At 47.3% G+C, this 26,666-nt stretch overlaps 4 protein-coding genes across 4 annotated transcripts; all 4 read left to right on the forward strand.

Moving 5' to 3' along the window:
- Positions 1 to 3,609: 3,609 nt before the first annotated feature.
- LOC100121118 lies at positions 3,610 to 9,407 on the forward strand. Its single transcript, XM_031922212.1, has 4 exons — positions 3,610 to 4,281; positions 5,668 to 5,764; positions 5,843 to 6,158; positions 6,238 to 9,407. The coding sequence occupies exons 1-4, from the start codon at positions 4,130 to 4,132 to the stop codon at positions 6,807 to 6,809; spliced, it is 1,137 nt and encodes a 378-aa protein (XP_031778072.1). The 5' UTR covers positions 3,610 to 4,129; the 3' UTR covers positions 6,810 to 9,407.
- A 4,975-nt stretch (positions 9,408 to 14,382) lies between these two features.
- Or188 (odorant receptor 188) lies at positions 14,383 to 16,167 on the forward strand. Its single transcript, NM_001190636.1, has 9 exons — positions 14,383 to 14,514; positions 14,581 to 14,703; positions 14,759 to 14,876; positions 14,955 to 15,213; positions 15,301 to 15,417; positions 15,486 to 15,576; positions 15,642 to 15,778; positions 15,851 to 15,980; positions 16,087 to 16,167. The coding sequence occupies exons 1-9, from the start codon at positions 14,383 to 14,385 to the stop codon at positions 16,165 to 16,167; spliced, it is 1,188 nt and encodes a 395-aa protein (NP_001177565.1).
- A 511-nt stretch (positions 16,168 to 16,678) lies between these two features.
- Or189 (odorant receptor 189) lies at positions 16,679 to 18,447 on the forward strand. Its single transcript, NM_001190637.1, has 9 exons — positions 16,679 to 16,828; positions 16,897 to 17,022; positions 17,097 to 17,214; positions 17,288 to 17,546; positions 17,630 to 17,746; positions 17,813 to 17,903; positions 17,975 to 18,111; positions 18,189 to 18,318; positions 18,388 to 18,447. The coding sequence occupies exons 1-9, from the start codon at positions 16,679 to 16,681 to the stop codon at positions 18,445 to 18,447; spliced, it is 1,188 nt and encodes a 395-aa protein (NP_001177566.1).
- Positions 18,448 to 20,313: 1,866 nt separating this feature from the next.
- Positions 20,314 to 22,115, forward strand: Or190 (odorant receptor 190). The gene is made up of 9 exons (NM_001190776.1): positions 20,314 to 20,469; positions 20,532 to 20,654; positions 20,729 to 20,846; positions 20,909 to 21,167; positions 21,264 to 21,380; positions 21,462 to 21,552; positions 21,631 to 21,767; positions 21,841 to 21,970; positions 22,056 to 22,115. The coding sequence occupies exons 1-9, from the start codon at positions 20,314 to 20,316 to the stop codon at positions 22,113 to 22,115; spliced, it is 1,191 nt and encodes a 396-aa protein (NP_001177705.1).
- The last annotated feature ends 4,551 nt before the right edge of the window (positions 22,116 to 26,666 follow it).

A 26,666-nucleotide genomic window follows, 5' to 3' on the forward strand; every position in this document is an offset into this window, starting at 1 on the left:
TGCCGGGGACAATATTGAATATTAAAAAAAAAGCGAGATACTGTGCGAAAGATGAAAAATATTATTGTTTTCCATTGGCAAAGGTGCGAGTGCAAAATAAAGAATGATTCAAGTACGCGAGCGCGATGAAGCAAATACAGCGTTTCGACAGTCCAGAACGTCAGAGCGCGGCTCGTACGATGTATTATAAGCTTCTTATTCAACGCGCGCGCGTCGGCTGATGTGGGGGAAAAAAACTCGGGACTTATCGCTCGAGGCGAGCCAGTGCAGGAACGGCATAAGGCAACACAAGCAGCGTAAGAACGAGCGACGAGAATCGCTCGGCTCAAGAGGTCTGCGTATATGCGCGCAGACGAACTCATCCGAGCTCACGTACACTTATATCTACGTTCTCTCTTTTTCCCCTCTCTCGCTAGGTAAAGCCGTGGCAGCTCACGTACGACAAGCACACGCACAACGTTATCTCTCGTCGACATGCCTGTTGGCTTATAATATTCTCTTTCCACAGCGATGATTATCAATCGTCGACCGATTTTCGACCGACCTAACCTCAAAAAAACGGTCGCGCTCGCTCGCGCGCGCGATCGACGCCCCCTTGAATAACGCATCGCAATGCAAAGCGATCGAAATTAGTTTACGTGCGCTCAGTAGCGCGCGATCGTTGCGCGACAGCAGAAAGTTGAGAAGGTTGCGCGCGCAGGCGTCCTAACCTCGCCCGCCGCCTGCATGTATATATACATGATACTCAGCCGCGCATATCGCGTTATAACCACGAGAGAGGAGGGGAGGGAAGGGGGCAGGAGGAAGGATGGCGGCAGATCGGCGCGAGGGTTTCGATGTGTACATGTGCGCCGGTGTTTACGCGAACACGCAGCCCGCATTGGCCAACCAGCCGAGCCTCGACTGTAGATAAGCCGCAGCCGCGCCAGCGAGCGTTCGTTCCCAGAGCTCGTCCGCGTGCGCGAGCAAACGCTGTGTATATATGTATATAGAAGCCTTATATAGCGGTCGCACGTATAAGTGAGCGTGTGTCTGTGCACGTGCCGCACATGTACGTTATAGGTTATGTGTGTGGGCAACATAACCTATACGTGGCGACTGCCTCCCAAGCTTTAGCATCGATTTCCAGTCAGACTAGCGCTAGCACAGCACATCGAGCGGCTTGGCTTGGCAGATAGCGCCTAGCGGGCTGGAGGGGGAGCATGGAGAGGGAGCAACGGAAGTGCTCGGTAGAGGGAGCGCGGGAGCTAAGTATGACGAGAAGAAAATCGCGCGGAATCGCCGTGTCTCCTCTGGCAGCTCTCAAGGCCTGCTGGCGCGCTCCCACAGTACCCATAAAGTTATAAAATGTATAAGTCAGCGCAAGAGAGAGAGAGAGAGAGAGAGAGAGAAAGAGCGAGCGCGCCTGCGAATTCCTGCGTGCAAATTCGACGTGCGCGCGAGCGATATAAAAGGCTCACAATCTTCCATCGACGCTGTCGCCGTCGGCTTGGCGGAGAAGTTGGAGGGGAGCACTGGGAGCGGCTGGCTGAGCGACGATCCGCGCAGAGGGGGACCCTAACCTCAAAACCTCTCTTTCTCTTTCCACCCCTCCAGCCCCGTCGTCGCTTCCCCCACCCAGGGCGACCCCTCGAAGCTCTCTCCTTCACCCTGCGCCAAGCGGTGTATAACCTATAAGCTTTTGGTGGGGGAAATAGCGAGAGACAGATATAGATATAGCGTGTGCAGCCAGCTAGCCAGCCAAGCTACTCGAGAGGTGGGATCGTCACTTGACGATGCATTACCGTCATGAAATATTTTCCGCATCTCGCTGAATATATACAGCAGGAGAATCGGGCGAGCTTTTTCAGGATCAGCTTTAGAGATCTCGCGCGGATTCGTACTCCGGCGCAACTTGCGCTTGACGCTCCAACCCAATTCCTAATTATTTAGTTTCCTTCTGCCACCTGCGCACGCGTAACGATGGAATATTACATTCCGGAATGATATTTACGATTGTTATTCGCTCGATTACTCGTAAAAGCGCGCGAGTTCGTCGAAGGAAGGAAAAACATTTTCCACGAAAATTTTAGTCATTTCAGTTAACAGGAAAAAAACATCTGTCTAGATATTGAGTCCGTGACGAAACTGAGAATGGCGAAGTTTCTAGAAAACGCCGAGGATTTATTCCGCTCTTCCGTTTAAATTCCCATCGTTTCCTCATCAGCCCAGCGGCCAGGCTTAAAAGCTTGAAAAATCCGCTTTTAAATCCCATCAGCACCCCGCTTACGCGCAAATCGAATCCGATGCCCAATGATTCGCGGAACAAAATTTTCGCCCGTCGCTGGTCGCGTTACCGTCATGTGACGGCCTCGCGCGCACGGGTACACAAGTACACCAACACAGCTACGTGCGCATATACAGTCACGGCGCGCCTACAGCGCAGAGAGCTCGGCAAATCGACTTTCCGCTGCCGCTGCTGCTGCAGGCAGACCTCGGCCGGCGTTCCCGTTTTCGCTCGGCAGCTCGCTCGCTTCGTCTCTCTCGCGCTCGTGCTCGCTTCGTCATCCTCGTCGAGCGAGCGAGCAAGCAGCTCTAGAGACTCGAGCGTGTAGATAAATTTAGAAAAAGCGCTCCGACGCTCTTGGTTATTTAAAATTGAGAAATATTTTTGCGAGGAATTCTTTAATTCTCGCTCGTTTCGGAGAAACGTTCGGTCGCGTACATCTTTTTCTTTTTCTTATTAAGAAGGAAAACGTTTTTGAAAAAATAAAATGGAACGAGGACGAATATTCCGTCTCTGGCCGACAACGAGACAAAGAGGGCGAGAGATAAGGGGCGCATAGTCCCCGGCATAACCTAAAAGCGCGCGCCGCCGCTCTAATCTCTCTAAAAAGTATATCGCGCGCGCAACGCGCTACCGCCGAGTGACAGCTGAACGGTCGAAAATTTCGTACATAATGCAGGAGCGACGAGGAGAGAGAGAGAGAGAGAGAGAGAGAGCGCCGCGAGCTCGGCGCGCTACGTGCTATCGACGGCATAAAGGGCCGCCTCCACTAGTTCCGCCAAGGCGGCCTCCTCCTTTTTTCGTTCGCGAGCTGCAGCCTCTGGGCGCTTTTCTAAACGTAAACAAGACGAGCGGCGCCGGCGCTCGCGCACGTGCTTTCGCGGATTTCTTTGGCAACCGCGAGAACGATATTCGGAAAGATGCGGGATTAAAATATTTACTGGCGATTCCATTGTTGCCGAACAGGCGTATCCCGCGATATTTTTGCAAACGAATAAAATAAAAATTCGAAGCGCGCTTCAGGAAAAAAAGGATTGGGTGCGAAAAAAATGGTCGTAAAAGCGATAATTTCAGAAGCAGCTGCGACGGCTCACAAAAGATCGGAGCAGCGCTCGGTGGAGGAACGGCTTAAAATCTCCAACGTTCGCGGAGCGACGGCAGAGTCGCTATATACGGGATATACCAGAGGGGCGACGCGCGGGAGAGGGGGGTCGGGGGAGGTCAGGGGAAGGCAGAGGCAGCAGCCGTACGTAACAGCTCTCTACCCACAGCAACGCTGGCTCGCGGGTGTCGCCACCTGGCGGCGCGATCCCCACCCGGCGCGCGGCACTGGCATACAGAGAACACACAGAGCCGAGCGAGCGAGCGATCGAGTCGAGCATTCGCTAGAACTCGGCCCCTCTGCAGCTCGTATAGCGTAGCAGTCCGACAAGGTCCGTGTTCGCCGCGCGGCGCTCTCTCAGTTCTGCTCCGAGCTGCGGTTCAATCGTGCGGTGGTGCAGTCGCCAGTCCTAACCTTAACCGTCGGTCTGTGACGCGCGCACGCGTGTGTGAGTGAACGCAGGAGAGAGAGAGAGAGAAAGAGAGAGAGAGAGACAGGACAATCGGAGCACCGCACCGGAGGACTTCCTCCTCGACGACGACGACGACGACGACGACGACGAGGACCAGCAGCAGTGGGAGAAGCCCCGAGGGCAGTAGCAGCAGCAGCAGTAGCAGACGCCACCTGGCGGTACCGCCTGGGACGCTCCTCTCGTTCTCTCTCTCCGCGGAGCCGCTGCTGGCGAGAGAAGAAGACACGACGGTCCCCGAGTTGCTGCTTCGCTGAGAATCCGAGAAGACGAAGGACTCGGAGGAGTAGCCATGGCTTCCGTGAGGGACACGGCGACCTTTTTCGCCGAGGGCACGGCCAGCCAGTTCGAGCACGTCCTCAAGCTCTATCCCCAAGCGCTGAGACTCAAGGCCGAGAACCACAAGTCCAAGAAACCCGAGGAGCTCATCAAGCTCGACAACTGGTCAGTACTTCGTCAGCATTGCTATAATCTTCAACGTTCTATATAGCTTACGTTCTCGGGACACGGCCGAACAAAGCCCGCAAGAGAGAGAGGGAGCGCGCTTCGGAGCGAGGGGACGCACACGCGCGCAGCAATGGCGTCGCGCTCTCGCGACCTTTCTCGCGGCCGCTGCTCCCGAGGATCCTCTTTAGCCAGACCGTCTCACGCGAACATCTCTCGATTTCAACGTTTTACGGACAATCAGGGTCTCCCGAAGGGTTGGCGCGATTTCGCAGCTCCCGCAATTTCGAAGTTGGGCAGTTAGAGAGCGAGCGAGAGAGACGGTTGGTGGGGGCTCTGCAGAGAAGAGCCGTGCGATGGCTTCGATCGCGCGAGCATAGCAAGAGGGACGCCGAGCTGCGCCGCTGCTTTTTCGCTTCGGTCATTTTTGCAGGTCCTTCCACGCAATGGACGATGAATCGGCGCGTTAGTTTTTTAAACTTTAGACAGAAACGGAGTACCTAAGCGCCCACACGAGCTCTCGCGCGCGCGCGCGCGCGATCAAGGTTACCTCCGATAAGCCGGACGATAAGTAGGCAGCGCGATTGGAATGCAGGGCAACACCTGAAGGGTGAGATGCTAATGATTGCGGAGGGAGCGAGTGACAGTTCGCACGGCATCTCGATGAGCTTGCTTGGACGAGCGCCGCTTGCAACTTGACACCTTGCCACGTAAACAAACCACCTGGTATACGCTCCGAAATTCCGAAAATACCGGGCCGGCGTTGTGACCGACGCGCGACAGTGAAATCGAAAAATTTTTCGGCGCACTTGGTTCTATTTTTCGGAAAATTTTCAACTGAACGCGATTGGAAAATTATCGACGATGGTCTTCCGCGCCGGCCGGCGAGCGACGACGCACTGCACACTTTATTGCGCGGGGGAGACACATGCACACGCACACGCGCGCGCCGCCGTTGTTTTCATTCCCTATTCCGGCGGACCGACTTGTGTGTCAAGGTTGCTTAGAGATTTCGCGCTCTCTCCCTCTCTTCACTTTACGCTGCATCGTTGCACCTGCGCGTTGACACGAGCTTCCTGGTTTTGTTGTGGTTTTTCGAGTGTTTTGACGCTATACGTATATAAATAGGTATACGTTTGGATGTCGCTCGCGCGTTGACACTTGTGCATCTGGGTGCTTGTAAAGTGTACGGCCGGCTCGAAAGTTCGTGACGGAGTTCAATTTACCGAGTCTGTTTTAATTAATTATAACTACTTTGTATTCCGTATCTAGTTAATTACACGTCGTAATAATAGCTCTAGATATATATATTAATTAAATTTACCGAATTCAAGTCTCGTACACTTTCGCTTTTACTCACATCACGTTCTCATATTTGTGTTCCAGGTACCAAAATGAACTTCCGAAGAAGATCAAATCCCGTGGCAAGGACGCCCACTTAAACCACGAGGAATTGTGCCAGACCATGAAGTGGAAACAAATCGTAAGTTAACAATCTAAAAGTCTACGCTCATCGTTCGCGCAAGTGTGAATCTTTCTAACGTGCGATTCTCCTTTTCAGCGCGGCAAGTTCTACCCGCAATTGTCCTACCTGGTCAAGGTAAACACACCAAGGGCGGTTATGGCCGAGACAAAGAAGGCGTTCAAGAAGCTGCCAAACCTGGAGCAGGCGATCACCGCGTTGTCGAATCTGAAGGGCGTCGGCACGACGATGGCCTCGGCACTGCTCGCTGCCGCTTCGCCCGAGAACGCACCCTTCATGGCCGACGAGTGCCTCATGGCCATTCCCGAGATCGAGGGCATTGACTATACCACCAAGGAGTATCTCAACTTCGTGCAGCACATTCAGACCACTGTCGAGAGGCTCAACAAACAAAGTGAGTTTCTTGCCTGTTCCAAGATATTCCAGCACAAAGTACTAAACGACAATCTTAACTAATTTCTCAAAAATTTCAGACACAAACGGCACGAAGTGGAGTCCGCACCAAGTGGAGCTCGCCTTGTGGACGCACTACGTGGCTTCGGAGCTGAAGCCTCAGTTGCTCGAGGGTATCCCAGAAGGCAACGGTGACGCGGCACCACCTGCCACGGAGAACGGCAACTCGCACGCGGCGAGCAACGGCGAGGGCGCTGCCGCTGCCGCGGCCTCCGACGACAGCAACCAGGAGTCCGCGGTGACTACCGCCACGACGACTGTGCCGAACCTGTCGGCGGATAACAACGGCAAGATTTCCAACGGCAAGGCCTCCGAACCCGCGGCCAGTCTCGACGAAAACAGCACCACGACCTCCTTCACAGAGGACTCGCTCGACAAGCCTGCCACTCCCGTCAGTGCAACCACAACGCCTGCCGCGGCGCTCAATGCCGAGGAAAACACTAACGACTCGCTGCCAACTAACGAGGACAGTAGCAACCAGGATGCCGCGACCCCCAGGCCGACGGACGAGAGTGGCGAGGATCTTGGTACTGAGGAGGACTCCTCGCAGGACTCAGTCCAGGAGCCGCCCGCGAAAAAGAGCAAGAAGTGACCTGCCCCGGCCCCTGGCCCCCAAGATCCCGCGGGACGACGACCGCCTGCTCTTAGCTCAGCGGCCGAGCTACTCGACTATTCTCAACACTAGCCGCGCACGGAGAGGGAGACACGCATTCAGATAGACGGAGAGAGAGGACTCTTTTTTAGCCTGCCTGACGAGAACAAAAAATGCGAGAGGACGATGATGAAATGATGATTATGATTGCAAGACGACGAGAAACACGGGGCTTAGAGCGCGCCGCACTGTTGACAGTGCGACCGACTCTTCTCTTCTGTTCATCTTCTTTTTTTTTTTTTTTAAACTGTATACCGCGTCGGTGGATTTGTATACGCGACAAGCCCGAGGACGAAGCAAACAGAACTCTGCGTCGCGCGTTTTCTTTCTTCTTCGCCGCCGCTGCCGCAGTCTCCTCCGACACCTGCTTCTTGTTCTCCACTCTGGACATCCCTGAAGGGTGGCGGCCTCGAGCTGACGATTGACGCCGCCACTTTTCCCTCGTCACCTGTTCTCCGCTGACAGAGACGTAAGCAGGGAAGAAAGGAGAGGCGGAGGGAAGGAGAGCGCGAGAGAGTGAGCAGCGCACTGTGTAAAGATAGACCCTGCGACGACAAAGGCGGTGTCGCGCTGATTATTGCGATAATATTAAAGTAATTAATAATAACGATAATCTTAAATACTACCGAATCATTACCATAATTTATATACCTAAAGACGGGAGAGAGGTAGTAAGAAAGAGAGTGAGAGCGTCATGAGAGAATGTCGGAGCGAGAGAGGAAGCGAGAAAAGCCGAAAATGACACAAAAAAAGTAAAATAAGTAAACACGTTGCACGTCGGAGTGTGTTGCATAAAGCAAACCAAATACCTTGTAAGTAAACATTTAGAAGCAGAAGTAAATATGGTAAATATTATAGCTGATGACGAGATGAGAAAGAGTAAGCAAGGCGCGCGTGTGAGGGTGGTTTCGAGGCAAAAGTAGAAATATCTATCGGGCATAAAAGAGACGACGGACCTGCGTTGATTACGAAGACGACGAAAATGAAAAAAATCACACACAAACACTGTCGAAGTTTCTTCTGTACAGGGATTCAACTAGTATTTTTGCATAATGTCTAAATGCGAGGAGAGTTTGAGCGTTTGTCTGTGCGCGTGAATGCGGCGAGAGAATGACTCGAACAGACAAAAAGAGGATAAAAGCAGATGTAGTACACAATAACGATTTAAAGTACACATATAAATATATATAATAGGAGAAAGAGAAGCAAGTGAGTTGCACGGTGTGCGTCTGAGCCGACGAGCGAATGAGGAGAGCGGTCGTTCTCGAGTTTTATAAATATACATGCTGCATATTATATATATTTGTAATTTAGTGAAAAAAAATAACACGAACACACGTCGGTCGATGAGATGCACAAGCCGAGATACATTCACAAAGACACGCCGACACCGATAACCGTTGTAATAAGAGTAGACGAGGAATGCAAGAAAGTGCTTTTTCCGCGGCGGGAAGGAAGACTCAGCGTCGTACACGCGTATATATTATAATTATGCTACGAAACGAACTCTCTGTCGCTCGTCTCGCGCGTACACTCGCACACGGATTATCAATTATAAATATATATTTATTTAGAGCCTAATTTATTTCGAGCGGTCGAGCCTCCCTCTCCTTTGATTCGTCTCGAGCCTTGATTTTTGCGTTTTTTTTCCTGCGAAGTCGCGCAGTTGCTTCAAGAAGGAAGCAGAGTATCAATTTAGTTCTTAGTTTTTGTCTTTTACTATGTAGTAACGTTTATAACACGCCCCCCACTGTGTATCGCATTGTTCTCCCCTTCTTACCCTCCGTTTATTCTTTGCTCAATTAACCGATTAATTGATTTAATTAATTAGACTACTTCGTTCTCGTGCATGCGCGTGTGCATGCAAAACATTCCAAGTCTCTCGTCTTTGTTTTTCTGTATGATTTCTCTCCGCCAACCACACTTCCCTTTTTTGTATGGCAATACCAGCCCCCCCCCCTCCCCCCTTGTATCACTAAGATTAACATTATCGCTCGCTTGCTTGTGCACACTTGGTTCCTCTCGAGTGCGTGTATATGTACAGGAACGCAAGAAAATTCGTTGTCCTCTGTCTTTCTTTTGTTTTTCTATTATGACTACTACAACGATTATGTAACGTTGCATATGTAATACCCGCGGCACACGGCGCGCTTTTTTTCTACTTTGTATGCGAAAGGCGGCGAAGGAGGAGATAGAGAGAGAATTTTCGTGCGGCAAGAACACACAAGACACAAGACACATACACACACACATGCGAACACACGAGTATAGAGATAATGTTAGCGAGCAGCGTCGTAAAAATGTGAGAGGAGTTTTTATCAAGTGAATTATAAGACAGAAAGCAAAGTGCGGAGTGTAGCGAAAGTGAAAAAACAAAAACAAAGAAAAAAAATAATTCATAGAGAAGCGAGAAGACACACAACGCCGCCCCAACCCGCCTCTAAGACTCGCTTGTTCTCCAAGTGACTTTTTGCACGGATGCTCCGACGATTGAAGTAAATAAACGCAAAATAAATGTATGAACAAAAAACCAAAAAATCTGTGTTACTGTTATTCAATCTATTTCCTTGCTCTCGACACGAAGCTCATTTAGAGCCTGTTTATTTCTTTTTTTCTTCTCTCTTCAATGTATATTTGCAATGCCGTCCATCACAGCGCGCCGATCTCAAGAGAACCAGCAAACCAAAGCCTCGCAGAGCAATTTCTCCTCGCCACACGGAGAATGAAAAAACGACGATGGCGGCGGCGTTTATGTACGCGACCCTTAACGATTCCATTAAAAGCCGGAGCACTGCCTCGACATCAGTCGAGTTTTATCGCGCGTTGAAACGAGAAAGAGCTAAGATTATTATGAAAATAAAACGACGAGATTTATATGTATACGCGTAGGGTATAGGTGTGCAGCCGATGCGAAGCGCTACTGAGTGTTACACATTTACGACATAGGATTTTCATTCACTTATGGCCTTACATCAATGTTATTACACGAAATAGAGAGGTCGGTATAGGTGTAGTATCGCTTTCAATTTTCACGAGGACGAGAGGCATATGTGGTACGACTGTTCAACTGATTGTCAAGTTTAAGTGTAATATGATGTAGCGAGTAACGATTATTTAAGAATAAACTAGAATTGTACGAAGGACTTGTGTAGTTTTTTGTGTCTTGATTTCGCACCCGAGTCAATCACGGCGCCCGCTGCGCTTAATTTCGGCTACACGGCTTACGTGCAAGATTTGCGTTCATACTGTACATTATGAAATGCGCGAAACGAGTTGAGAGCGATCGCAACGTCAGTAGGTCGACGACCTCGGCGGCAGAGAATTACGCAACGGCGATTCATTCACCGACTCGTATACCCTTGAACATCGGCTGTACGAAAGTCCCAATAGTTGGCCGTATTTTTCGCGGTGGAAAACAGGTCGTGATCCAGATTAAACTCGGCTGCAGCCTCGACCTTCCGAACGAACCAGCCCAGATAGAGAGAGACGAGGGGGATGGGGGAGGGGGGGGGGAGATAGAGACTGGCTCGTGGCGAAGTAGGTACTTGACGCGTCGCGGGGGATATCCCGAGCGCGAGAGCCAGACGGATAAAGGTCTGGCCGCGCCTCCCCCCCCCCCCACCTGCCCCCCTCAGACCAGGTGAAATGTTGTGCAGCTGTGTGTGTATAGGTGTACAGAGAGAGAGAGAGAGAGAGATAACTATAGTAGTCTGTCTCTCTCTTTCGGGGGGCGATGCGGGGAGAAGACGAGGAGAAAGAGAGGAGGAGAAGGGGTGGCTTGATAGTATGTACGGCTGAATGGATGGCTGCGGTGTCGGGGTGAATGGTCCTGAAGGGCTTTCTCTCTCTCTCTCTCTCTCTCTCTCACTGCTGCTGCTGCTGCTGACGTCACGGCTTTCCGACGTATCGGAATAATGTTTTCGAGATGAGATTTTGTTTCGATGCTCCGTTCCCGTCGATCGTCTTGCAATTGGTTCACTTACGATTCTTATTATACTTTAAATATAAGCGAGGCTTGCTCTCCTCGTAAGAAACGCTACGATCACAAGTAGAAACCGCCGAGTCCAGTCAGACGCGCGCGAGCACGTGTGAGCGATCGCAGCAAAACAAACGTTCTAAAAATAGACGAACTCTCGTCTCTCGGGGTCAGCGGCTATAATAAGTATAGCCTTACGTCACGTGCGCGCGACAGAGTCGGAGAGTCGCGTATATACGCTCTCTACTCGCCGCACCTCACATCGCGCGCAGCCAAACCGATAAACGCTGCAGTCTCGACGCGCGTCAAAACAATCCCCACACCACAGTCACGCGCTTGCAACGAGGAGCGATGAAGAGAGAGAGAGAGAGAGAGAGGGGGGGGGGGTTGAGTTGGCTCCGGTCAAAGGGATTCCCCGGAAGCGATCTGCCTCTCCCGCTTCGGCCGCACTGTGCGCGCGATGCAGCATAGCCGGCCGAAAGAGAAGGAAGGAAGGAAGGGTGGGCTATTGCTCGCTATTGCTGCCCACGCACACACACACGTACGCGCGAGAGAGTAGACAAGGTCAGGGCCACGTGCGTGCCGCGACGTGTCGTTCGTGTAACCGACGAGTGGAGGAGGAGGAGGAGGAGGTGGAGGCCGTCACCCTCCGGTTTTCCCTCTTTCTCACGGATCACGTATACCTATGTACGCATACGCGGAGAGTTTGGTATTCAAAGGACGCCGGAGTATGGAATGCAGCTGTCGCCCTGCAACGTAATACGCTATATACTGTGCATAGAGTCGGATTCGCTTTTGCAGTTTTCACTTTTTTTTTCGCTCGACTGCGAGAGTTGAATGGAAATACCGCGGGAAAAACACCTTTTACATCGAAGTGAGAGGGAAAGCTCTCGCAGCCACGAGTACCTGTGTGTACGGAGAAACTCCAGGGTTAAAAAAAGTAAAGGTAAGAGAGAGTCGCTGCTCGAAAAAGGGAGAAAAACGGGATGTATGCGTGACCCAGTAACTCGCTGCGCTTCAGCTTCTATATATGCGCGTGTGTGTGTGTGTGTGTGTGACGTATAAAGCTTTCGAGTGCGTTTATACGAGATCGTTGAACCTGAACTTGGAATCACTGCGATTTCCAACGTCCTTACGAGCTTTTCATTTTTTTCGAATAAGGAAGACGACTCGGATTCGGGTGTCTTTGGTAATACTCAACCGTGAAGCTGGAAAACATATACCTACAGCAGCGGAATACACAACATCGACATCGGCGTCGATGAGTGGAAAAAAAAAGAAACACGAGAGCCCGGCTAGCCCGGCAATCAATACCTACTACCTCCTCCTCCCACGCCGTATGAGACCTCGGCCAAATTGTCTCTCTCGTTTCAAGAATTAATTACCTCGAGCCTCGCAAGTAGGTAGATAACAGAGCCTGAAATGATCTCTGGAATGAAAATGACGAATCATCGACGGAACCGGGCCTGCGGCCGGAAGCCAGGCCAGTGCAGGGAACCAGAGTCGGGAGCGCCGGCGCGGCACCGTCGGCTCTGCCCCCGAGGATCGATATGCCTCGACGTCGTGCATTATCAATGGTCCGCCTTTCGCTCTGTGCAGCCATAAAGCTCGATATGAGATCGCGTTGCTTTTATATGGGATTTTAAGTGACGAAACGAGGCTGTGATTTTCTTTGATTTTTTCGTATCTATTCACTTGGCTCAAACCAAAGATTTAACATTATATCTCGAGTCTCTTCGACGTCGCTTTCGGATAAAGTCCATTTAATTTCGTAAGAACCGAGATCGCAGTATCCTTATAATCAGCGCCAACTCGCTCGATTCCAATCAGCAATTAACTTTTTCCCCCCGAGCGAGTAGCGTCGCATCTAAAAGCGCGAAAAAAGGAAGCTCGCATTGTACACGCGCGCTGTGTGTACCTGCGGCATAACGGAAGCGCCTCTCGTGCACGTAATACGGATAAAATGAAAATACGAGAGCCGCGCGTGTTTTTATTCAGACCGCGCGAGAGAGAACGAGAAGCGAGTGTATATACGCGTCCGCGAATCGATACGCCAGCGCAGAGTCGACGGACGCTGCAGTCGAACGACGATAACGCGCGTATTAAGCTGCAACGTGCGCTTCGCTCCTTGGCTTTATTGGATCGAAAATCGATGCCAAATTTCCGATGGGGCTTTTCAATTATTTCGGCGGCGTTCAACAGGTCGTCTCTTTCGAGATCGCTTAAGAAATTGGGATGTCTCGCATTCATGCGCCGATGGCTTTTTAAGCAGCCGATAAAATCGTGCGCACGACGAGGATTCATTCACGAAAAGTCAAAGCGGATTTTCAATGAAAAACGAGAGTATTGAAATTACACGAGAAATAGATGCCGGATGCGGTTTTCCGATTCGCTAACGCCACCTGCGCTGGGACCGAGGAAACTTGAAGTGAGAGAGCGGACGACTTCTTTACCGCGAGGCGCGACGTTACCACCTGCGAATCACTTATGCACTGGAGAGTGGAGGTTTGCGTTATCAACTGCTGGAAAGGGGGGGAATAGAATCGTTAGAACGCGACCTTTTTTTTTTTAAAGATTTCGAAAAATGTATGGTCCTATTCAAAGGAATCGACAAAATTTCAAACGTATTTCAACATAGAATTTAGAACCTAGGTAAAAAGAAGAACGAAATTCCTCTCAGCGACGACAACATCCCACAAGATCCCTATCAACCGCCTCTCTCTCATTATCATTTGGATCATTTCCAACGACACCGTATACCAGAAGGAGCCGAGCGTCGCGCAACGAGCCTCGCCCGGCTGTCTCATAACGAAGCCCTCCTCTCCTAGTCCTCGGCTCGGACTCTCGGGTGAGGAGGCGAGTTCGTTGACTTTGACCCTCTCGCCGCGAGGTCAACCGCTGCGGCACGAACGAGAGGTATACGGAGAGGATGGCTTATCGATGAGTCGCACCCTCGCTCGCTTTTATAATTCGACGATCGCGCGCAGTCACACCCGGTCCGATCCGGTGCAGCACCAAAAAGCGCTGCTACGAGCGCGCCACCCACCTTGTCATCCTCTTTTTCCTCTGGCAAAAAGACGGTACACACACGCAACTCGAGCCGCCTGCTTCCAGCGTCCTTGAATGCGCAACGCGCAGCTTCCGTCGTGTTCCGTTAACGAAATATTTTGCCAGAGCAGCGCGGCAGGTGTGTATTTTCGCGGCTGGCCGTAGGACAAAGGCCGATTTCCGTTATGCGATCGCGATGAATCGGCGCTTTCCGACCTCTCGCGGCTACCGGTTGTGTAAGTATGCGCATATAGCTCGCTTAATGGCTCGACGTATGCGGCTATGGCCGGTGAAAAAGTTTCGGCTGCGCGCGCGCGCGCGCGCGTCATGCTCGGATAATTTAATCTAAGAGGCAAAGTTCAATGGTTGTTCGAGCAAGTGTCGTTAATCGGCGAATCGATGAGGCTTTGATGGTGACGGAGTATGGGACGAGGGAGTAGCAATCGACGACGGGATGCTAAGGCTGAGGGATGTTGCCGCTAGGAGAACATGAATATTTTCGACTTTCCGCAGAGACACCTGCTGACATGTCTCGGTCTGTGGCCTTACCAGAGCAAGTTCACGCAGAGGATCTTTTTCACCTGCGCTATCCTATCCTTCTTCTCGCTTTTCGTTGCGATGGTGAGCCTTCTCGCGCGACCTCCTCGAATAACTCACTCTAACGAATTTCTCCGTGTTGTTTTCAAGGCTGCGGGATTGGGCGAAGAGTGGAGCACTGAGTTGGTCATCATCTACGAGACGATAGTGGCTCTCTTCGTGATTTTCGGTGGCCTAGCCAAGTGCATCGTCTTGTTTTGCAGGAAGCACCAGGTGAGATCGAGCCAATTCCAAATCTAACGTGTATGATATGTTCTTGTACCCACAGATGAAGAGCTTGTACGATCAGATTCGGAAAGATTGGCAAGAGTTGACTAACGAAAAGGAGGCCGCTATTTTGCAATCTTTCATGCTGAAGGGAAAGGCTCAGATAATCCTATACGTAGGTACGAATCCGTCTACTATTCTATCATACTGCAGTCGATACGGGTTCTACGTCGTCTCATCGTCCACCAAAATTCTAGTGTGCGCGATTCCCGGCTACTTCATCTTCGTGGCTCTCACTTACGTCCCCATAATATCCAGCGAAGACGCCTCGAAAGACTACTCGCACACTTTTCCCTACTATACGGATCTGCTGATACTGAGCAAACGATTTCGGGTGTATCAGGTATTTATACACGCTGGCCTTGGCATCTTCTGCGGGGGCATCACCTACGTTGCCTTCATGGCCATGTACATCACTTGTGTCAGGCACGTCTGTGCCCTCTACGCGATCGTCAGGTATTCGGCATTGATTTTGCTACTGACGTGTTTACTTTTCAACGACAAAGTATGCGTTGATCCATGAAGTATCGGTCTTCTTCTCAGGTACAGATTGGAAAACATGGTGAAGAGCCAGGACAAGTTGATGGACAAACTCAACGATGACGAGGAAGTGATTCCTGGTTTACTCGAGATCATCTGCACACACAAGCGGGCTATCAAGTGAGAGATTGAGGATAATTTCAGAGTGCTTCTTTTGTCAGTTTTGTGTTCTGACGATCATTTTCCAGGCGTGTGCGGCTGATCAATCGAATCTTCAGCCGAACATTCTTCATGGTGGAAATCTGTCTTCTGATATGTCTGGCTTTGCTCATATTTGACGTAAGTGCTCAACTATTCAATAAGCTCGCCAGTGAAGCGTATAAAGTTCTCTAAGTTCATTCCAGGTTAAGTACAATCAGCACAACGTCAGATTAGTGATCCGGATGCTGATGATCGCTCTGATGTTCATCGTCCACGTGTTCTGCATGAATTACTGCGGAGAACAAGTAATACAATTTTCGACCGATGTTCAATATGCCGCGTAAGTTTTTGCTCTGAACCAGCAGCACATCGATGAGATCAACTTGGTAGTCCAAGTTCTCTTCATTCGCAGGTATTTCATGGAGTGGTACATGATATCGTCCAGAGCCCAGAAAATTCTCATCATGATCCTCTGCAGAAGTTCAAACCCTGATTACTTGACCGCAGGGAATATGGCCCTGTCGCTGAAAAATTTTGCATCGGTAACTTTCATATTCAATTTCATATTGCACAATTTTTTGTGCAATATGAAATATTAATCCGATTTTTATTAATCCTTTTTATTAATCCGATTGTCTTTGGTTCAAGATCGTAAGAACGTCCTGGTCAATGGCTACTGTGCTCTTGACAACGCAGAAGGTCAACCGTCCTAGTTATTCAATAAGTTGAATGTGCATAAAATGTAGATATAGATACTGTAAATAGAGTATAAATGTGCTCTTTGTAGATGTGATACTTAATTGAATTGTGAATTGCTAATGTTGGAAATTAGTTTCAACGCTCCAATTCTTTGTTAATAGAAAGTCATTGATAAAGGTGATGAATGAATGAACTTTGTACATAAATAACAGTTAAAAAATAATGCAATAGTTTTTTTCACTTCTACATCGATATTTATTCAGTTTCCCTCGAAACGGCAAAGTTAACATTAGACTCGAGACAAAAGGGTAGACCATAAGAAAAATTAATATAGTTAATAGTGGTGATTAAATTCTTCAGACATAGGTAATCGCATCAGCCTTTGTGAAAATCGTACAACTTCAGTAATAACCATTAGCAGCGAAGGGTACGAGTTGTGCATACATCGCAAAGAACTGTACAAGTATGCACGTCATCAATTCTACGATAAAATGCTTTTAGAAGACATCTAGAATTAGTTCTAGTCTAGTAACGTCTAGAAATGGAAGAACCTGACTTAGATATTCCGTACATGAAGCTCCAGAAGCTTCTCATGAATTGCTGTGGGCTATGGCCCTACAATTCGAGACTCATCAATCGCTTGATCTACAGCTTCTTTCTGCTAATCTTAATTTCAACAATAGTGCCGTTGGTAAATAATCACCTGCTTCTAATAGTTTACATCTAGCGAGGTAATATTTCTAAAACAAAATACCACAGGGCTTGGGACTAATTGAAGAAGCTAACAACGATATTGTTACGTACTTTGAGTCCTTAGTCAGTGTTGTCACGATGTTCGGCGGGGTTGCCCAAATCACTATGCTGAGGACAATAAGAAATCATCTGGTAATCGACGAGAGTCGGTATAACAATTTTATCTTCGGTTTCTGGATATACATGATTTATTTTTTCGTGCCCAGGTGAAGCACCTGTACAAAAAAATCACAGCGGACTGGCAAACGCTGAAGGACGCGAAAGAAATCAAAATACTCTCGGCATTCTCGTTCAAGGGAAGATCCTTGACGTTTCTATACATGCGTAAACAGATCAATCAATTCTCGCAAACAATTCACGCAAACATTATCAACATATATCTAACTATAATTTTCAGTCATAACCATGAGCTCATACGTAATCTATCTCATGCTGATCTACATACCCTTGGCCAACGACAAAGCCACCTCATGGGACTACTCCAAGATTTTCCCATACTACTCGAAACACTGGATCATTAGTGAACGCGTGCGTCATCTGCAAGTTACCTTGCATGGCTGTTTTGGTATTTTCTATGGCGGCGTGGCCTATGTTGTCGGTATGGCTTTATACATCTGCTGCTGTAAACACGTCTGCGGGATGTATGCTATCGTGGGGTAAGGATAATTTAAGGATTTCTCCAATATAAAGATTAGGTCTCAGAAAGGGTAAATAAATAATAAATCTTATGAACATTAAGTTATAGGTTAAAAAGATTGATAATTTCGTGTGAAGTAACGTCGTCGGGAAAATTAAGAGACGACGTCCTAGTGTACAATCTGTACGCCATAATGGATCAGCACAAAGAAGCTATCAAGTACGTTGTTCAGTATTATTGCTATAACTAGAAATTCTTATAATTTTGTTTATCTACTGATTTCAGAGGAGTTCACCTACTTGCACGATTATTTAGCCACTCCTTCTTTTTAATTCAGCTGTGTCTTTTGGTTTGTCTCAGCTTTCTTATATTTGGGGTAATTTATACAATTGCTTTACTATCAGCGTTACACTACAGATAATATGATTATAATAAATTGATTTTCAGGTTCAATACAACATTTACAGCCACAAAGGAATGGTTCGGATGTTCCCAGCTTCCATCATATTCGTGGCCCATGTTTTCTTTATGAACTACGGCGGCGAGCAAATTATCTACTATTCTAGTAAAATCCACACAACGACGTGAGGTCCATTTTATGATTCTTGGTTCATCCTTATCGAAGATTTACACATATTTTTGATAGCCTTTGAGTTTACAGGCACTTCATGCAGTGGTACCTGTTGTCGGTGAAATCTCGGAGAATTTTACTAATGCTAATCCGGAGAAGCTGCAAGCCTGAACAACTTAACGCGGGGACGATGACACTATCGTTGGTGAATTTCACATCGGTAATAAGATGAAAATTATGCCTCAGATGCGCATATTATTTCCTTGACGTATGAAATTAAATTTTTAAGATCATCAAGGCATCCTGGTCTATGGGCACCGTACTCGTAAGTGCACACCGGAAGCACTAAAATATGAAAACTATTTCCAAACGAAACTTCTGCTACAGAATATTTTATGAAATAAACGTTTTACATTGTATAAACAAAATAAAACACCGCTGTCAAGTCCTTGGCACTTAGCTTCCTCTTATTTCGCGAAGTATAATGCAGTTTCGAGCACGCATTTTCATTTATTTAAAACTTATAGTAAAATTTAATATAACTTTATTGTATAAAATAGGATAATACACTGATATATTTATTTTATTTCTTCCAAGGCCGCAAACTTATAACATTAGATTCGAGTAAAAACTGTAGACCATACAAAACATAAGGCGGCGGCAATAACTTCTCTATTCATGTTTACAATTAATTAATTTCCTAATTAAATTCTACTCAAACAGTTGATCACATCAGTGTTTGTCGAGATCTTAAAACTTAAGTAATAACACTTATAGCAGCGAAGGGTACGAGTTATATCACAAAACGCTGCATACATATACGCAGTATCATTTATCAATGCTACGAAAGTACACTTCCACGAACCTTAGTTGGGTATACCGTACATAAAGCTCCATAAGTTTCTTATGAATTGCTGTGGGATATGGCCCTACAATTCAAGATTCGTCAATCGCTTGATCTATAGCTTCTTTCTGCTATTCCTAATTTCTACTATGATACCCTTGGTAAATAAACATCTGCTTCTATTAGTTTACAATTGCAATTTAGTTTACAATTACAATTTACACGTATTTTTCATGAATTTACGGCGGTGAGCAGATCATCCATTATTCCAGTAAAATCCATACAGACACGTAAGGTCCATCTCATGTTTGATTCTGTTTCATTATCGCTGATCGTTTATTGTAGTATATGAGTATTTTTTTATAATTTTCGAGTTCTTAGGCACTTTATGCAGTGGTACCTGTTGTCTGTAAAATCTCGGAGAATCTTACTAATGGTAATCCAGAGGAGCTGCAAGTCCGAGCAGATTAGCGCCGGGATAATGACTCTTTCTTTGGAGAACTTCACATCGGTAATGGATTAATAAATATATCTAAGATGCCTATATAACATCCTTGACTTATAAGATTTAATGTCCAAGATCATCAAGGCGTCTTGGTCGATGGACACCGTACTCTTGAGCGTACAACGATAGTACTAGGAGGTTCAGATCTTCCAAGAATATTTTTCTCAGAATAACTTAGAATTTGTCATTATTTTTGTAGAACAAAAGTTTTCACAGTGTATAAATAATATAAATAAAGGAAAAACCCTTCTACTCCTCAAAAATGTTAATGCGATTTTTTTACTATCATAAGATCGTAAGGACATCCTGATCCATGGTCACTGTGATCCCAACAACGCAGAAGGTCAACCGCCGTTGTGCGCGCACTAATTACTCGAGTTGAATGCATAAAGTAATGTGCTTTTTTATTTTCAATTGTGAATTGCTTAAATTTGAAATTCGTTTTAACGCTCTAACTTTTTGTGAATTTGCTTTGTAAAAATAAAGCCGCAAGTTTTCACTATTCCTCGTGAACAAGATAATACGCCGACATTAATATAATATCTTCATTTAAAGTTGCAAACTTTTAACATTGAACTCGAGTAAAAGCGGCAGACCATAAGTAGCATCATTAGTCAGTGGTTACCGCTCTCTTCATCTCATTAATTGATTACTTGTCCAATTACATTCTTCTGGAACAGTTAATCGCACCAGCCTTTGTAAGGATCTTAAAACTTGAGCAATAACCATTAGCAGCGAAAGTTACGTGTTGCGCATACATCATAAAACACTGTATACGTATGCGCGGTATCAATGCTACGAAAGAACGTTTTCAAGAAAACATTCAGAATTAGATCGCAGGTGGTTTCGGTCAGCGACGTGTAGTAATGCCTATGGAAGAGCCTGACTCGAGTATACCTTACGTAAAGATCCAGAAGTTTCTTATGAACTGCTGTGGGATATGGCCCTACAATTCAAGACTCGTCAACTGCTTGATCTACAGCTTCTTTGTAGTGTTCTCATTCACCACGATGACACCTTTGGTAAATAATCATCTGTTTAATAGTAGTCGGTTAGCGAGAAATGTTTTATGAAAAAATTTTAGAGCTTGGGACTCAACGAAGAGGCTAATAACGACATCGTCACGTACTTCGAGACCTTGGTCGCTGTTGTGGCAATATTCGGTGGCTTTGCCCAAATCACTATGCTGGGCATAAGGAATCACCTGGTAAGCAACAAAAATCATTCTAAGGACATTATGCTTTATCGATCTTGGCATAATTTTTATTCTATTATTTTCAGCTGAAGTGCCTGTACAGAAAAATTTCAACAGACTGGCGAACGCTGAAGGACGCAAGGGAGACCGAAATACTCTCGGCATTCTCGATCGAGGGAAGGTCCTTGACGTTTCTATTCATGCGTAAGCAGATCAATCAGTTTCCGCTCTCAAACTTTATCAACAGATGCAACTTTAATTTTCAGTTATAACCATCAGCTCCTACGTATTCTATCTTCTATTGACTTACATACCCCTCATCAATGACGAAGTCGCCTCGTCGGACTATTCAGAGATTTTTCCATACTACTCGAATGACTGGATCATTAGCGACCGCATGCGTCATCTGCAGGTTATCTTGCATGGCTGTTTTGGTATATTTTATGGCGGTGCAGCCTACATTATTGTTATGGCCTTGTACATATGCAGCTTTAAACACATTTGCGGGATGTATGCTATCGTAGGGTAAGGATCATTTGAGAATGTCTCCAATATAAAGGTTAGGTCTCTCAGGGGTGAGATTATTTTTATATTGACGCAATAAATCGCGTTGACTATAAGTTATAGATTGAAAAGATTGGTAACTTCGTGCAAATTAACCTCGTCGGGAGAGTTGAGAGACGACGACGCAGTAAGTAAACTGTACGCCATAATCGATCAGCACGAGGAAGCTATCAAGTGCGTCATGCAATTTTACTTTTGCCAGCAGAAAAGCTAGCCAGAAATTGTTTATGAATATTGTTTTTCTTTTGATTTTAGAGGAGTTCGCCTACTTGTGCGATTATTCAGCAGATTCTTCTTCATAATTGAACTGTTCCTTCTCATTTGTCTGGCTTTTCTCATATTTGTGGTAGATATACGATCTTAATCATCATTACGCTATATGATCACGTGACGGGTTTAATCGCATCAAAAAATCGATTTTCAGCTTCAGTACGACATTCGCAGCAGCAAGGTCATTGTCAGGATATTCCTGGCTTCCATCATACTTGTGACCCACGTGTTCTTCATGAATTACGGCGGTGAGCAGATCATCCACTATTCCAGTAAAATCCATACAACCACGTAAGGTCTATCTCATGTTTTTTCGTTCGTCATCATCGAATGTGCAGGTTTCTGATAGTCTTTGAGCTTGCAGGCACTTTATGCAGTGGTACCTGTTGTCGGTAAAATGTAGGAGAATTTTGCTGATGGTAATCCAGAGAAGCTGTCAGTCCGAGCAACTTAGCGCGGGGATAATGACTCTTTCTTTGGAGAACTTCACATCGGTAATGAGAAAAAATAGAACATTCCGCTTTATACGCTTGGTCTATACGATTTCTTATTGATTAGCCTTTACAATTGAATTTTAAGATCATCAGGGCTTCCTGGTCCATGGGCACCGTACTCATGAGCGCACACCGGAAGGAGTAACAATAAGAGGCTTGGGTGTACGAAGACTATTTTTACAGAAGACTTGCACTTTAGAATATTTTGTAAAATAAAAGTTTTACGGTGTGTAAATAAAGAAAATGTCCTGCTACCTTAAAATAGGAATGCTACCGCGGGCATCATGTATTTAAGCGCCACATTACTTATTAACTTCCAACAGCCCGTATCTGAAACGCAGCAAAGTTTTGCTTATTTTTTATGGCTTATGGCCATACCAGTCCAAATTGTCGAAAGGATTAAAGGCACGATTCTGTCTTTAACAACATTATCGTTGGCCATTATTATGGTAACTTTTACTCGTTAAGTTGAAACTTAGTTTTTTTGTACATTATTACTTTGCTTTTTTTTACCAAAATAGTTTCAAGGGTTGAGAAATGATACGAGCACGGATACCGTGGTTTTCTTCGAAACCATCGTGGCGGCAGTATTTATCTATGGCGGCTTCTGTCAGAGCTTCACTTTATGCGTTACACAACCGAATCAGGTGTTTTTATCATTACCTATACAACAACGCTTTCTTTACAGGTAGGACGAGTCTTTGGAATGTCGTATGATTCGTGGAGTAACCACAGACGATTTTGCAGTGAGCACGATTAGCTTATTTTTTATCTTCATCGTTTTGACCAACATCCCGGTGATCCTCGGGGACGCTTCGAGAAACGTCTGAAAAACATTTCCCTACTACTGCAAGTGCATGATCATCGATGATCGTTACCAGAATTTGCATATTTTTGTCCACACTGTACTCGTTTCTATTCTACGGGGGTTTCGTCTACTTGCTGTGCATCGCTATGTACATCTAGTATAGCATCGAACACTTCTGTGGAATTTACGCGATTATAGCGTGAGTGACAAAGAGCAACTAGTGTAATGGGTAAATCTGTAGTTACAGGTTAAAACAATTGACGAGGCTCGAAACCCTGGACTGGATCAACGTGAACTTTTTCAGTGAAAACTTCGCGAAGGTAAGCCAATCTCCGCCACCGAAAAATTGTTGTACTACGAGTTAACGGCGAATTCGAAAAAACTCGAGCCCACCGATCAGTCAAGTTCAAGAGCCGGCGGGGCCCCGGGTAACGAGGCCAAGGTCCGAATTGAATTTCGCGCGCTGCCAAGGCTCTCATTGTCGCTGTGCATCGCGCGCATATGCATGAGCCGGTGCGCGCGGAATCGAGGCCCCGCGCGCCCATTGAATTCTCGCCTGCTGTCATTTTCCCGCATTCCATAGGAAAAAGGAATTAGCGCCCGCTAAGAGGCTCGTTATACGCGCGCTATTGTCCCTGGCTTAACGACGGCACTCGCCGCTGCAGCTCGATGACTTCTTAATTGACAGCTGATTATGCTTATTACAGCGTCGCGGATCCGTTTAGAAATGCATTTCCAACGTACGAGCTTGTTTATCAGGTTGAAACTGACGAAGCTCGTTTATATGTGAGCTTTTGTACGAAAGACGCAGACGATACGATACTTTTTCAGACGCTTTTGTATGGTATTTTATAGGTAATCGGAGCCTCGGGGCATTATATCCTACGCATATACCTTATATTGCTTTAACGTACAAATAAAAATATCTCGTGGCAATACACTTTTTCGAATTTCCATAATTCGAGCCTCGGCGCGCGATCAATCTCGGCCTCAAATTGCAGGCAAAACAGCGACAACGACAACATCAGCAGCAGCAGCAGCAGCAGCAGCAGAGCTCGATCGATAAATCTCGTCCGTGTACGCAGCAGCCCGTAATCTTGCCGGCCATCTACTAGCGCAACAACGCCGAGTAGTAGGCAGTCTCGATCTTCGTCTCCCGCGCGCGAAACCGCATGAATTTAAATCGCGAAATTCCAGAGTTCTCAACCGGAAGACGAGGCGTCGTCGCCCACGCCCCTCCCGGTTTACCCACCTCTTTTCAGGAGATTAGATACGGACGCTTGAAATTCGATGGCAACGCGCGGTGCTCTTACTCGCGAAGCTAACGCTACCTCGTCGGCTAATGGAATCGATTGCGCAGTCCTTTCAACGGTACCCTCTACTCTCGCATAACTATGTACATCCGAGTACATCTGTATTAATTAACGACATCGCGTCATAACGCGCGACTTATGCATCGCGCACAAAGCGATCGTCCGGATAAGGCGCGCCGACCGGGTTCCCGATTAAGAAATCGCTTTTCGGCTTCCAGAAGCGACCGCGTCGTCCACCTATATTGAAAGAGTGATGAATTACGCGGAGCTATCGGCGGACTAATAGGATTTCAATTGAAGAGACGCGACGGCCGCTAATAAGCCGAGCAAACGCGTCAGTATGCAGAGGCGAGTATACAGTTACGCCGCCGGGAAATAAAAGCTACGCCGCTTGCATATAGCCGAAAACGGCGAAAATCTGCATTCGATTAGCATATCTGGGCGCCGCGGCGAGGAATTTTTGACATGCGGGACTCGTACATGCGCGCAGTGCAGCAGGTTCAGGTATAGGCGCGCAGAGATATCGAGGGAAGGAGAGCGACGCAGCAGTAGGCGTATCCTCTCGCGCGATTATATCGATCTCGCGATCGCGGGGCCCCGGAGGATTCCGTTATTTATGCGCGGGCTGCCAAGTAAAGTGTCTCGCGCCGAGCCGCGCGGCATTGTCCGCGCTTTTTGCGCCTTTTTGCTCGACAGCTGCGAGCATTGTCTCGAACGAAAACACCTGATTCACGCTGCTGCTGCTGCTGCTGCTGCTGCGCTCCGGATGTGGATCACTGGGTTATTGAAGGAATCTTACCATGGTTGACGACGTTTTAATAACGGCCGTCTAACGACGTTTCCAGCGATCCGGAAGCCGACGTCAAAGTTCATCAGCCGAAAACAATATATCCCGGCCGAGTATCAAAGGCATCGCGCGCATATCCCTCGCGGCGAAGTAAGTACGTACGACAATCGAGGTCGCCGCAGTGAATCAGCGCTCTTTTTTTTTTTTTTTTTTTTCTTATTCATGCGCGCGAGCGCGAGCTCGAAAGACTTTTAAGGAGCACGCGCGCGCGCGCGCTGCGCAAGTGTATGGATAAGAGGGAAGAGCCGATTAGATTATCGGCCGAGAGGATGAGCTCACACTGTCGAGCCGCCGCGAGCGAGGCGCTTGTTTCGTGTGTAGCTACTCGTAGACAGTGGACGATACTAAGTACACAAACAGCTGAAAAATCGCCGGCCGAGTGTGCGCGTAATTGGGAATACGCGAAATGTCTAGATCGCGACGCGTTACACGCTGGAAAAACACGCGCGAAAAACGTCGTGCTTCATCTCACGCGCCAAACGATTCCCGAAGATTTAAGGCAGCCCTCTCAGTCTATTTCCTGCTACGCGTTTATCGATTAGAATCGTTACTATACTCGCTCGGCGCGGAGAAACAGTTAGACACGCGGCGGCGAGTCTCTTCCGTATGCTACAAAACATAAACAAAGGATAGGCTGCGCGCGTGCGCGCGCGCGACTAATCTCGACCAGAAATACCAGTGCGTAAATTTCGCGTCCCTTGATTGCGCTTAATTAAATCCGAGAGTGTAGGATCTTCCTCGGCCGCATATCCATAGAGAGCGAGAGAGGAGAGGAGAAAAACTGCGTATATCCATCAACCCTTCGCGGAAATTCCAATGAACACGCTCGCACGCTCCATTCGATAAAGCGGCTCGCATGCAAATCGAAGCTATGATAACCGCCAACGAGCTGCGACGCCGGGATCTACGGCATTGTTGCAGCCGTTTGAATTATTCGATGCGAGAGCGATTTAGAGCCGCGAGAGTTACGGACTTTAAAATCGATCGTGCTCTCATCCCATTTGAATTTCCCGTGCGTTTTAATTGTAAAACTTATGCATGCAGTATGACGTTTACGGTGCAGCGATTTCCCGATTTTTGCAGGCAGCAGACGCCTCGATAAACTAACCTCAAAATACGCGAGGGCATCGTTGCGCGGGTAAACGCTTTTTACGATCGCGCACTTTTCCCCGGCAAAAACTGTATCGCAACGGATATGCGCTCGAAAGACAAAAACCGAAGGCCGCGGCGTCGCGTAAATCTGACTGGCGCGAGCGGGTATAAAACGTCGAGAATGCGAATCGCGGCTCGTTAAAGGGAGAAAAGCCGGCCGGCGGCGTATAACGAGGCGCCACCGCCGCCACTAGCGTTATGTACACTCTTTCTGCCTCATCCACAGCCGCTCTCTCACATTGTCTATCCTTTCATTAAAATGCCCCGCGCACTATGCTTTCCGCGATGCGGATGACTTTGAAGGGGAGGCGATATATATATATATATATATATATATATATATATATCACGAGCTTTGGCTTTTAGTCTTTATGGAGGGAGAGAGATCGGACGGGCTAATGGGGATGCCTGAGTGAGTTACCGCGAGGTTATGCGCGTTTTTTCGCGCGGGAAACTCAAACTGTACGTTTTTCAACGGTTATCTCCTGCGATTAAAGCATCCGGTGACTCGTAGCGGCTGTACTTTAGTTATTAAACTTTATAAAATCGGGAAAATTTTCGGACGACGCGAGAATA

The sequence above is a fragment of the Nasonia vitripennis genome, chromosome 1, assembly GCF_009193385.2.
Source record: "Nasonia vitripennis strain AsymCx chromosome 1, Nvit_psr_1.1, whole genome shotgun sequence".
NCBI lineage: Eukaryota > Metazoa > Arthropoda > Insecta > Hymenoptera > Pteromalidae > Nasonia > Nasonia vitripennis.

Bases quoted from the DNA above. Each gene is read 5' to 3' on its own strand.
- LOC100121118 (XM_031922212.1), top strand. From the start codon at position 4,130: ATGGCTTCCGTGAGGGACACGGCGACCTTTTTCGCCGAGGGCACGGCC. The intron at 4,282-5,667 runs GTCAGTACTTCG...TTTGTGTTCCAG, and splicing joins CTCATCAAGCTCGACAACTG to GTACCAAAATGAACTTCCGA. The intron at 6,159-6,237 runs GTGAGTTTCTTG...CAAAAATTTCAG, and splicing joins CGAGAGGCTCAACAAACAAA to ACACAAACGGCACGAAGTGG.
- Or188 (NM_001190636.1), top strand. From the start codon at position 14,383: ATGAATATTTTCGACTTTCCGCAGAGACACCTGCTGACATGTCTCGGT. The intron at 14,515-14,580 runs GTGAGCCTTCTC...GTTGTTTTCAAG, and splicing joins TCTCGCTTTTCGTTGCGATG to GCTGCGGGATTGGGCGAAGA. The intron at 15,779-15,850 runs GTAAGTTTTTGC...CTTCATTCGCAG, and splicing joins ACCGATGTTCAATATGCCGC to GTATTTCATGGAGTGGTACA.
- Or189 (NM_001190637.1), top strand. From the start codon at position 16,679: ATGGAAGAACCTGACTTAGATATTCCGTACATGAAGCTCCAGAAGCTT. The intron at 16,829-16,896 runs GTAAATAATCAC...AAAATACCACAG, and splicing joins TTTCAACAATAGTGCCGTTG to GGCTTGGGACTAATTGAAGA. The intron at 17,023-17,096 runs GTAATCGACGAG...TTTCGTGCCCAG, and splicing joins GGACAATAAGAAATCATCTG to GTGAAGCACCTGTACAAAAA.
- Or190 (NM_001190776.1), top strand. From the start codon at position 20,314: ATGCCTATGGAAGAGCCTGACTCGAGTATACCTTACGTAAAGATCCAG. The intron at 20,470-20,531 runs GTAAATAATCAT...AAAAAATTTTAG, and splicing joins TCACCACGATGACACCTTTG to AGCTTGGGACTCAACGAAGA. The intron at 20,847-20,908 runs GTAAGCAGATCA...TTTAATTTTCAG, and splicing joins CTTGACGTTTCTATTCATGC to TTATAACCATCAGCTCCTAC.